Source organism: Cotesia glomerata, linkage group LG4, assembly GCF_020080835.1.
Source record: "Cotesia glomerata isolate CgM1 linkage group LG4, MPM_Cglom_v2.3, whole genome shotgun sequence".
NCBI classification, from domain to species: Eukaryota; Metazoa; Arthropoda; class Insecta; order Hymenoptera; family Braconidae; genus Cotesia; species Cotesia glomerata.
The window spans coordinates 3843740-3856365 of NC_058161.1; the positions used below are offsets into that span (position 1 = coordinate 3843740).

A 12626-nucleotide genomic window follows, 5' to 3' on the forward strand; every position below is an offset into this window, starting at 1 on the left:
TGCACACTGATAGAAGGATTTGTTTATATTTTATAAGCTTTGTTAACTGTTAATAAATGATTTTTTAACATCATAGGATTTAATAAATATTTATTAACAGTTAACAAATATTCATTAAAAGTTAATAAGAAATTTATTAAGAACAATTTATAAACTGTTAACAAATATTTATTTAAAATAAAAAGCAAAAATAGCAATTTTCTTTCGACACTTTTTATAACCCTAGAGCTGGAATACATGATAATAATTCAATTCACTAAATAAAATAACGTTTTTAATATTCAAAAATATAAAAGATAATTATGAGCTGTAATAGAATTTGGTATTTTACAATAAACGTTATTATAATGTAATATAATTAATGCAAATAATTTATAAAGATGATTTTTGTTTATAAGCAATCTTCATATCATATGACATTGCAAGCGAAACAAATTCACTCAACAAAATATTTATTAACTGTTAATAAATATTTGTTAACTATTAATAAATATTTGTTAACTATTAATAAATACTTATTAACTATTAATAAATGTACTTTCCTCCAAAATAAATATTTATTGAATGTTAAAAAATATTTATTAAAATTTAATAAATTAAACAATTGTCTTTAAATAAATTTAATTATTAATAGCTAATAAATCCTTCTATCAGTGTAGAATAAAATTAATTCATATTTTTTACAAGTTTTGTTTTGAACCGAAAAATGTATTCGTTGAAATTTTAAGTCAAAAAATTTTTTTTTGTATGTACTGAAGACTTGATTTTAATAAATTTTAAAATATACATTTGGAATTTAATTTTAATATAAAAATTTTAGTATCAAAAGATTAAGAATTATCTACCAACACATGTTTTTACGTCAGAGCTCACATTTGATAATTGTTTTTTAACAGTTCGACATTTAACAACTTTTTTATGGTCTAAGCAATTATTTTCATGATTTTATAACAAAAAAAGGCCACTAATTTGATAGATATTACATTTTTACTAGCAGTTCATTTTTATATAAAAGAAAATTGTTAGTTCGAACAAAAAATTCGTAAGAAATAAAACTTGTAAAAAATTTTATATAAAATTTTTGTTCATTAAAAAAATGAGAATAATTAATCTAGTAAGTTAAAAAATCTAAATTGATATTTTTACAATAGTAATAATAATAATAATAATAATAATAATAATAATTAAATATTTCATTATCCGTAGTGGTTATTTATTTGCTTATTGGAAATGGTCGCGTCTGGTAACGAGAAAAATTTATTGCCCGAAGATAAAAATTGGTTTGGATTGCTCTCGTGGTACTCGAAACATGATCGCGTGTACTTGGATAATAATGGAGAACTTTGGTTATTATTGCCCTTTCAATACGATACCGAGGGTCAAGTTTATTCCGGCGAAAGAAACTTACTTACACGAACCCCGAATTTTATTGAGAACGGTACAGTGACTGTGGGTGAATCAGCACGACCAAAAAGTAAGGTCCGTTTGGACGAGTTCGGATACTTGTGGATTAAGTTTCCTTATCATTTTTATCCAGATGCGAATCAAGCTCCGATAAGTGAAAGAGAGCAAGTAGATAATTATCAAGCGAAGCCTATGAAACCTCATCATTTAATTGGCCACGGGTTTATTAGATGGAACGGCAATCAAAAAATGTATGGATACTTGGTCGATGACGGTACAATGAGACTTGTTAATCCTCAATCAGATATATGAATAATTGTTGAAGTACTTTTTATTATTTGAGTAAAAATAATTTCTTTTTTAGTTTGTCAATTTTTAGGTGTATAAAAATTTTATAAATAAAATTTTATGATCACATTTAAGTATTTTGTTATTTTTAGAAAAAGTGTAAAAAGTTCGAGATTTTTTTAATATAAGGTAAAAGCCCCAATAGATGATCATATACTGGTACGTGATCATCTATTGGGGCTTTTACCTTAAATGAAATTTTTTTAATGTAATTATCGTTTTTTTATTAATTTAGAATTTTTAAGTATTTATTGTAAATTCTTGATTTTTAAAAATTATTACTAAAGAAATATTTGAAAAAATTATCATGTAAAGTTTTTTGGAAATATTTATTCAAAATTTTTTAATAATTTATTCGTTAAAAAATGTCAGGTGTCTGCACTCTAAAAAAAAATTCTTGACTGGAGGGTAAATTTTTTTGGCTCAAGAAAATATAAAGGAAGATTGAAAATTTCTTGAATTGTCAAAATTTCTTGAGCCAAAAAAATTTCTTCTTGCTCCAAAATAACTTTTATTTTCCTTAAAATTTTCTTGGCGCAAGAAGTTTGTTTTTTCTGTGTGTAAATTTTAGTATCATTCCCATCAAAAAAGTTAAACTAATAATTCTTTCAGGTTATGGGCCCAGATAATTTCTTCAATCCTCTAAATTAAAAAACATGAAATTTTTTGTAAAATTATTCCATCAAAAACTAGATTACGGCCAAAATTTTACTAAAAAAACCTCTTCATAAATTACAAACCCTTTCAAGAAAAAAAATCCGCAAACAAACGTTTCTTAAAGCCAAAAAGTGTCATCCAAAAATTGCTATTGGCCATTAGCCGGATGGGCCACTTGCCAGTAATGATGTCCCATCATCCCTAAATCTCTTGCAGAAAGCCATTTTTTCTCAAAAAAATAACACTTTTCAATCGAAGCAATAAATAATCTCATCTATTTAAATTAAAATAAAAAAACGTGTCAGCAAAAAAGACGCCCCACTAAAAAACATTAAAATAAACACTATATCGATAAAAAAAAAAGATTATTTATGAATCAAAAGCCTCCCTTTCAATTTTACGAACCACAACACCAGAGTTATGATAAAGAATGGTAGGCAATCACCATAATGCGAATGTCTCACCATCCCTTGTATCTCCGAGCATGTTAACTCTCTCATCCACACAATCCAGTTCATCTGAGTTTTATTGGAGCTGTATATACAGACGTAGACATAAACACATATATGAATATGAATATAAAAGCATCTACATCCATCCATATATTTATAATACTTATATAGAAAAATATACGAGGGAGATTCTGGTTGGTGGTTAGGTTATGTCGGTGGGTTGTATTTTGTCAGAGTACATTGGCTTTCATGATAAAACGGATGCTGGTGTATAGACAGTATAGTTATATACCTTGAATGAGTGTGAGTGAGGGAACAAATTGTTGTCGAGAAGAGATTTTTCTGCGATGATTCAAGAGTAAAGGGGAATAGTAACAGTTGTAGAATAAAGTTGAGTGTTGAGGCGCCTTGCCGTCGTCTACAATTTTATTTTCCTTGTACATACACACCCACAAAGGATAATAAAAATAAATATGTAAGTATGTCTGTATGAAAATAGAATATGATGACTTGGCGATCGAACAATCGGTAGAGTAGCTAGCTCTCTAAGGATAAATCTATTACTAGTCGCCATTCTTCTAACATGTTACCTTATATATTATACATTTTAGATTTTATTACTTTCGGTGAAATATTTATCGTCCATATATTACTTAATACGTACTGCAGAAAACTCGGTAAACGTAATCTCGTAGATTAATGCTACGCGTAATCCCAGTTCGGCAAATACCCATGGGCACGTGGTTACTCCAAGTTTGTTGAGTTGAAACTGCAACGATATAACTGTAACATAACAACTAGCCAGCACTCGATTTCTGTTATGTTGCTCGGTAATAAATTTCAATCTATGTATGAACCCACGAATACATAATTCGACTGCAGTTGTGAAATATGTATTTTTATTTTTTGCTTTGAAGATTAATTACTGAAATTAGTTTCACGGGATTCTGATTAGTTAGTGTTTCTGAGTTTTAGATATTAAATTTAGATGAATATTTTGAGAAGTGTCATTTTGGGGATTAATATTTCTTCCAGAGATCGACACGAAAAAATTAATTTGTGTTTGTTATACGTTTTTTTTTTTAAAATTAGTAAATAGCCGGAAATATTTGTAATTTTTTTTTTAAATTAGTAATCAGTAAAACAAAATTTATAATTTTTAAGAAAATATTCGGTAATTATTTACAAGTGGGGTCCGCCATTTTAATTTTCATTTTTTTGAACGAAATTTTTATTTGATTTTACTGATATATTTTTTTTTTGAAAAATACACTAAAATATTTTGCGTCAAAGCGTCAAAAAATTTTATGTTAAATATTTAACACTTTTTTTGTATCAATTATATCATTCGTGTTAATTTAACACAAAAATTTTAAACACAAAATTTTTTGACGAAATGACGCAAAATTTTTTACTTTGTACATAAAAAAAATGAACAATTTAAAAAAAAAGGTTGATTATCACAATTTTAACAAATTTTACAAATTAACAAAAAAATTTATAAATTTTTTAGAAAATTGTGATATTCAACTTCTTTTTATTTAAAATGCTCGTTTTTTTATGTACTTTTAAAAAAAAAAATAAATCAGAAATATCAAAAAAAAGATAAAATAGAAATTTTATCCAAAAACATGAAAACCAAAATCGTTTCCAACTTTTGAAAGCAAAAAAACTATCGAAATCTTTATTTTTTCCTCTCACGACATTTTTTATCATAAATACGCCGTAAGAAAAAAAAAAAAAAAAAAAAAGCAGAATAAAAACAATTAAAAAATGTTTGTTTTTCACCTAAATATGGCCAAAAATAGGGTTGACCTCAATTGTTACGAAAAAATTAAATTTTGACAATTTTTTAAAATTAAAATAATTTTAAGCGATATCTAAAAAATTTTTTATCCAGCTGATTTTCGTAGAAATATTTTAAAAAATGATAAAATAACAATATTACAAGAAACTTGAAAAAGAAAAAGAATATAATTTTTTTACGCTGCTCTAGTGTAAAATATTAACTAAAAGTTTGTTTAATTTTGTTAATAAAATAACAATAATGCATAAATTATAAATAACTCAATATATTATACCCATATATTGGCATTAAAGTTATCAATGAAAAAGTTTGGACGTAAATATAAATTTATTGGTAATTAAAATGTATATTTACTATCGATATTAATTATCTAAGTCAACAAAACTTGTTCAATTTGTAGGTAAATAATTTGTCCGATGGAAAGTAAGAGAATAAAAGAAAATGATGAGCAAAGTAGCTTGCAGAATCGCGTGATTACTTTAACGGTAAATAGCTGGTACATGCTTACAACACAGTATCGCTGATAATTTATAAATTACAAGATTGATAGATAGATACTTTAAATATATAAGTTGATTTAATCGAAACAGTAATACCGTGTCCTGGACGTAATATATGTGCAGAGTGTTAATGTGTGTGTGGTTCGTGCTGGTTATATATATCTGTATAAATATTTAATCGAACGTTTGGCTCGTGGTCATTTCCTCAGTATCAACAGACTCATCTATCTTATATTACATTGGGATATCGTGTCATGCTCCTCTTTACAGATACGCCTCGTTAAATTATTCGCTTTGTAAATGAAATTACGAAACGAGTTAAAATAATATCGTTTAATCAACACGACATTATACCGACTACTGGGTTTAAATATTAATTATTCAATAATTAACTAATTAATTGAGTTTTACATTTTTTATCGAAATTCCAATCATGTATTTGTTTTTTAAGCAAATTTAATGAACTTCGATAATTGAAACTAGTGAATTTAAGCCCTGATTTATTGATAAACTTTCCGATAGTTGTTTTTAAAATAAGAAAACAATTATTTATTGTAATCCTTGTTAATTAGAATTGAACTGAACTTGTGATTCAAAATTAATATATTTAATTTAAAAATAAATTTATATTTTAATGTAAAAATTATGGATCAAAAACATTTGAGAAGTATAATGAAAGTAGATAAATAGTATATAAAATTTTTGGAGAATATATATTTTCAATAACTACCTTTTGGCCAATTTTTGATTGATAAAAAAGAGATATCTTATATATTTTAAGATCATTAAAAATATTAATGACATATTTGAAGTGGAATTAAATCTGATGAGATGTAAATTAAAATAGGTTAAAAGTTGAACATTCAAAATATATTTTTATCTAATTTTATAAATTTTTTATGGACAAATAATACAGAGCAAGAAAAAATGTGATTCAAGAAACTCTTGAATGAACAAAATTATTTTGAAAATTTTTAATCAAGTTTTTAATTAAGAACATAAATTCTCAAATCAAATGAAATTTATATAAACTAGCAACCTTGCAGTCACTATGTGACTGCCGTGGCTTGTCAACTATAAATAAAAAACAGTTTGCTGTATTAAATAATGACTTTTGTTACATTGCATTGTACTTTTTTAACTATTGACGTTTTCAAAGATATAAACTCATCCCGATGTTACACTCATCAAGAGCTTTCATTTGAGTACCCACATGTATTTTAATATATTTTTCATATATACATATATATTATGTATAAATATATGAAAAATTGATGTGGGTACTCAATTGAAAGGTCTCGATGAGTGTAATGTCGGGATGAGCGTATATCTTTAAAAATTACAATAGTTCACAAGATACAAGGTCATTTCTTAATCATGTATCTAGAGATAGAGCATTTTCGAAAGCAGCCTAAACCAAGATTCAAATTCTTTAAAATTACTTTCTTATTTTAAAATTTTTTCTTGAATTAAATTAATATTTTTTCACACTTCAGAAAACCTTTTAAAAGTGTTCGATTATTTTGAATTAATTAGAAAAACTATAGAACCAAAAATTTTTCTTTATTTTCGAATTTTTCTTCAAAATTCTTCAAAATAATTTTCTTGGTTCAAAATTTCCTTCTTTAATCTTAATTTTATAATCATTGCCTTATACTCATTACTTAACAAAAATAATTAATTAAAATTCCCAAGACAGCTTTAACTTCATTAAACTAAATTCAAAACCACTTGAGCTTACAAGTGGTGATACTCAAACTAAATAAAATTATCATCAAAATTTGCTTATGTATTTGTGTTTGATAAGGTTCTCGTTAGTAAAAAAAAAAAAAAAGCACACATTAATCAATAACCGTGCAATCTCAATCAAATCAATATTAACATAACAACCGAATGTAGAAACAGAAACAATAAACCAACCAAAAAAACAGCGCGTGTTTTTTTACGAATACGAGCAAATAACAAACAACTAGACGTCGAGTATATTTTTTAAGCTCGATAGTTATTTTAATGAACTCGCGAGTCCGTAAAAACAGATACATTTATATCGATGGCTACTCACCGATGATTTGACTCTTTTTTCCTCATCGTAATCGTCAATATAAACGTATCCCTTCTCTTCCTCTGGCGTCATTGATGTCATGTATATTCTACGCGCACGGTAAACGTAATAGTAAACGTAAAAGGGTATATTATGTATCAAGTACAGGAAAGAGCGAAAGAGAAAATGGTACGAAGCCCGCGGCAGCAGCAGCGCTTGTCTATGTCTGTGGGTAACCAAATTAAACGTAATTTGAATTTCGTTTGAAATTCAATCGATGCCCCATGGCATCCTGATGCCCATGCTACACAGAATACAGGCGGAAAAGAGGAAGGAGGAAAGAGGGCGCTGATACCAGGTTTTGTTATCGAATAAAAATATCTGACATTCCACTATCAGCATGTTATATGTATATCTATTGTATATATTGGTGGGTAAGTGTGAGGAGATTGTAGAGGTTGGTATGGCAGCTTCAGTTCCGGCTGGGCTCCTATCGAAATTCCCGAAACTGAAACTGAACAGATAAAACAGTAAATCCTCTATCACTATCTCGGATAGGAGAACCCTTTGTGAAAGTTTTCCGCTAAAATAAAGTGTATAATAGTGGTTTATACGGTCAGATGTAGATGTTTATATGGAAAAGGTTACTTGACGGTTATTGTGCCATATACTATGGACCGTGGAGGATTGATAAAAAAAAATCGGTAGATATGAAGAATACAGGACATAAACGTCTCGTAAAATAAGTTAAGGGATAATTTTTTTTACTTATCTGGGAAATTACTTAAGGGCTAAAATGGTACATAAAAATTTTATTTGAGGGGCTTATAAGTCTGAGAAAATATATAAGTGGATTTAAATTCAGTTTTTATGAAGGTTTTTTAGAAAATAACCTTCGGCTACTAAAGATTTTTTATATCATTTTTTGAGATTTGTAGTTTTGCTTTTTAAAGTTAATTTAGTAATTCCTACAGGTTATGGGTCCAGATTAATTCTTCAATATTTTTTATTTTATATAAAATTATACCATCAAAAACAAAGCTACAACCCAAATTTTTCTAATAAAAAATTCTTTATAAATCACGAATCCTTTTAAGAAAAAAAAATTCGCAAACAAACGTTTCTTAAAGCCAAAAATTGCGATTGGCCATTAGCTAGGTGGGCTTTTTGCCAGTAATTATGTCCCATCATTTCTAGAACTCATGGAAAAAAACGTTTCTAATCAGAAAAATGCTTTTTAATCAATGCAATAAATAATCTCATCTATTTAATTTAAAATATAAAAAAAGGAATCAGAAAAAAAAATGCTCTAATGAAGAATAAAATAATAAAAAAATTATTTTTAGATAAATAACAAATTTTTTTGTCATTATAGATTCCAGGTGTTTTTATTTTAGTATTTTTAATAAAATTGTAAAGGTCTAGGGTTCGATTCCTGCACAGAAAAAACAATTTTCTTGCGCCAAGAAAATTTTAAGGAAGGCAAAAGTTATTTTAGAGCAAGAAAAAATTTTCAATCTCCCTTAATATTTTTTTGAGCCAAAAAAATTTACACTCCAGTCAAGAACATTTTTAATTTTTTAAGTAAAAAATTTTTACGAAAAAAAAGAATTATATTAAAATTAACTAAAATCTCCAATATTTGGAGAGTAAAAAAATGTTTACAAAACAAATAGAGCATTGTTAAATATTTAAATTGATAGAATAAAATAAATGAAACAAAAAAAGAGGGTGTAGCATATGTGAAATTGATAAAACGTAGGTCAAAGAGTGTAATCCATTTAATTCCGAACTAACGAGACGTCCTTTGTATTCATTAACCCCAGTGCGCGTTAATGTACATACTCGATAGCGTACGTAGGTGTGTATAGCGGAACATGTGTTTAATGGGCAGGAGTGTGGGAACTATGAGAAATAACAGTAGATTGGAAACAAACGATACGATTTTTGAAGTTACTTTCCAATTGAAGTAACGTCACGGCGTACACCTGTGTCGTATTTTATAGAAGCATATATATAAATGAAAATATTAGTGTGTCGGTACTCACGGGATTCTGGATCGATCTCTTACGAGAGATATATACGTCACTAGACTGCAAAACTATTTGTGAGTAGAGGATGGAGCGCAAAACAATATTGTCAATGCGATTGGTCTCAATCGGTTGCTCCCGTGTTCTCTAGACTAATTAACTTCGTTTCGCGTCGACGAGCGTCATCCCCTGTGAATTGAAATATATATTTTATAAATATATTATATACAATATGTTGATTAAAATTTATATTCGTTAATAATAAAAATAAAATAAATGTTGCTAATAAATGAAAAAAGTTTGCTAATTATATTTATGTGGGCACTTAAATTTAATGGCCGATAATAAAATTTCTTTATGCAATAAACCGTTTTTGCATCCAGATATATGGGAACGATTTTTTATATGCCGAAATAAAATGAAAAGCAGACCGAACTGAGGAGTAGGAACAAGTCCAGACGAATTTCTGACCTTAAGAGATCGGACCGCGGAGATGAATTACGACAAGGGTAAAGCGATTTCAGAGCAATCTCCTGCGGCACTTCCTGCGGTCGGATGTCGAGCAAGAGGCGAGAAAGAACACGAACAAGTGAAAAGGATAAATGTCGACGTGGAAAACGACGTGTATTACTATCGTAATCAAATCTCTAACCACTATTCATTTTATTTCATTTCTTGTTTAAATATCCTTCTCATTTTTTACAATTTTTTTTTTAATTGTCCTACCAAATTTGTTATGAAAAATTTCAGTAAAATATTTTTGTAGTTGATTTTTATTTTATAATTAATAAGTTTGATAAAAATTTGATATTTAAAAATCGATGAGAAAAAATGAGGAATTTTTTTACAATCTAAAATTTGAATAATTTCACTTTATCATTTTCAATTTTTGATGTTACATTTTTAATTAAATCAAACTGAATATCTTGAAGCAAAACTAAATTTTTTTAAGAGAATATTTTTCTTAAATAATATAGTTTATTATTTCATAAAAATTTTATGAAGAATTTTATTAAAATATTGTTTTATAATTTTTTGATTGTGGTTGATTTTTATTTTATAATTAATAAGTTTGATAAAAATTTGATATTCAAAAATCGATTAGAAAAAATGAGAAATTTTTTTTTTAATTAAAAATTTGAATAATTTCAATTTATCATTTTCAATTTTTGATATTACATTTTTAATTAAATCAAACTGAATATCTTGAAGCAAAAATGAATTGTTTTTTTAAACTATATAATTTGTTATTTCATGTAAATTGTTTCAAATTTTATTTAGTATAGTTTGATCTCAATTTGACTTTTTTAAAAATTAAAAAAAAATTCTTTTTCCATTTAAAAAAATTCTACAAGTGACTTATAATTCAAAAATTCAATAAAAATGTCTTAAAAAATCTAATCAATCGCCAAAATTTTTATTTCACCAAATTAAAAATTTTAAATGAATAAAATTGTTAACCAAAAACGAATTTTTTAAATAAATTATAACTGAATAATTCGAAAAAAAATTTTAAATATTAAAGAGAATATTTTTCTTACAAGTAAATTTTATTAGAGTGTAAACAATAAAATTAAATTAAAAAAATTATTTCTATCATTAAACAACAATTTTAAGAAAACTAATAAAATTATGAAGCAAGTTCTTAACTTAAATTAAAGATAAATTTCCAGGTTGTCGGCGTTAAAATTTTCACATTAAACTTAACTTTTCAACGCCTCACAATTTTTCCCCTTATTTTTTATTAATTTTTTTGCACGCCGCGAATTTCAATATTTTCCGTAATCTAAAAGGTGTATGTGCTGGTGACTGGGTAGAACAGCGAGGGCGAAAATGAAAATACGGGGTATGAGGTGAAGGAATGAAAGGGGTGAGAAGTAAAGAAACAAAAAAATTAAGCATGAAGAAAGAAGGAGGAAGAAAAAAAAGTTTAAAATAAGAGAAAAGAAGAAAAGAGAAGGGTGGAAGTGTATGAAAAAGCGGATCTACCCCACGTTAGTGAAGTGAGTCCTCGAGGTCCTGGCTAAGGACTTGGGTAGACTCGGGTCTAAGATACTACACCGGGGTGGCTAGGCTGGTGGTGGGTACTATACCCTTCAATTTATATTTTTTCGCCCACAACTCACTACTCATCGCTCAAAAAAAATAAAAATAATAAATGGGAGCCGAAAATTTAAACGTGTGGGGGCTCGTTATTTACACGCGAAATCCCAGCGAATCGCTGGGGTATTAAATTGCAAAGCCTACCCCAAACCCTAAATGTAAGTATAAAGTATACAGAGGATATAGTAAAATATTTAATTTGATGTGATATGGGAAATATTTTTTTAGCTGTAAAAGCACTGGGGTTTTGCGGAAAAGTGGATTAATTGAAATTTTAGTAACTCGTTCTGTTCTGTTCTGGTCTCTTCGAGCGAGAGCGAGGGGCAATTTATCATTTGGAGTGAAGCGAAAAGAGAAACAAGAGATTTGTCGGGGAGGGAACGGAGGTTTAGAATCCCTGGAATTTTCCATCTGGTTCTACCCTGGTAAGGTTATTTCCAAGGTGAATCGAGAGAAAATCGGAATTTTATTACCGTTACCACAGTCCATTAAATCTAGATTACACGACGTCGTATTCTAGAACGATATCTTTCGTAACTCTCTAAGCTAAAATGGAATGAACCTGCCGAGGGTGAAGGGAGGAGAACTACGAAATAAAGGCATTTTAACGGGGCGGACTAAAATTACGATTCTGTTGAGAAAATGTTTTCTTATATTTTTTTTGCGATATATCAGTGCGCGGTTTTTTTATTTTTAATAAAAATTTATTAAATTGTCTATATTGCTGAAATCAGACGAAATTTAATCATTTTTTTTCCTAAATTAATTAAAATTAAAATAACAATTTTAGGTTTGACAATTTTTTTTACAATATTTTAAAATACTGGAGGCTAATGAGGCTTTCCTAAGAAAAATTTGTAATTAAATAAAAAATATTCAATTTAATAAACAAGTTTTTATATTAATAATTATTCAAGTCTATTTTCTGTCAATTATTAACCAAAAATAGTTACTTTTACCATTATTAAATCAAAATTAAACACAATTGAATAGTTTCACACATTTTTAGACTCGTAAAAAAATTAATAATTCTAAAATAATTAAAAAAACATTTTTAAAAATGTTACGGCCAAGAATCAAGCAAAACAATTATAGAATACAAATTTTGTAGTAATTATAATTCTAATCCATAATTTTAAAAAATTTTTAGAGAATTTGTACACTCATTAGGAAATATAGTAACCAAAAATCAAACAGTATTCATACATAAAATAATATTTGATTACCGATGACCAATGGTATGAATATTCAATCCAAATATAACAAAATTCAATATTTGTATAT

General features: G+C 27.2%; 2 protein-coding genes and 1 long non-coding RNA gene across 3 annotated transcripts in view; 2 read left to right on the plus strand and 1 right to left on the minus strand.

Moving 5' to 3' along the window:
- Positions 1–12626, plus strand: part of LOC123264388 (netrin-3-like) — a 228927-nt gene that overhangs the window by 206676 nt on the left and 9625 nt on the right. The window lies entirely within an intron of this gene.
- Positions 1–12626, minus strand: part of LOC123264410 — an 88097-nt gene that overhangs the window by 65196 nt on the left and 10275 nt on the right. Inside the window, exon 2 of the long non-coding RNA XR_006509336.1 lies at positions 9258–9428. This is a non-coding gene — a long non-coding RNA (uncharacterized LOC123264410). The remainder of the gene's footprint in view (positions 1–9257; positions 9429–12626) is intronic.
- On the plus strand, positions 1085–1798 carry LOC123264396. Its single transcript, XM_044727686.1, has 2 exons — positions 1085–1114; positions 1207–1798. The coding sequence occupies exons 1-2, from the start codon at positions 1097–1099 to the stop codon at positions 1714–1716; spliced, it is 528 nt and encodes a 175-aa protein (XP_044583621.1). The 5' UTR covers positions 1085–1096; the 3' UTR covers positions 1717–1798.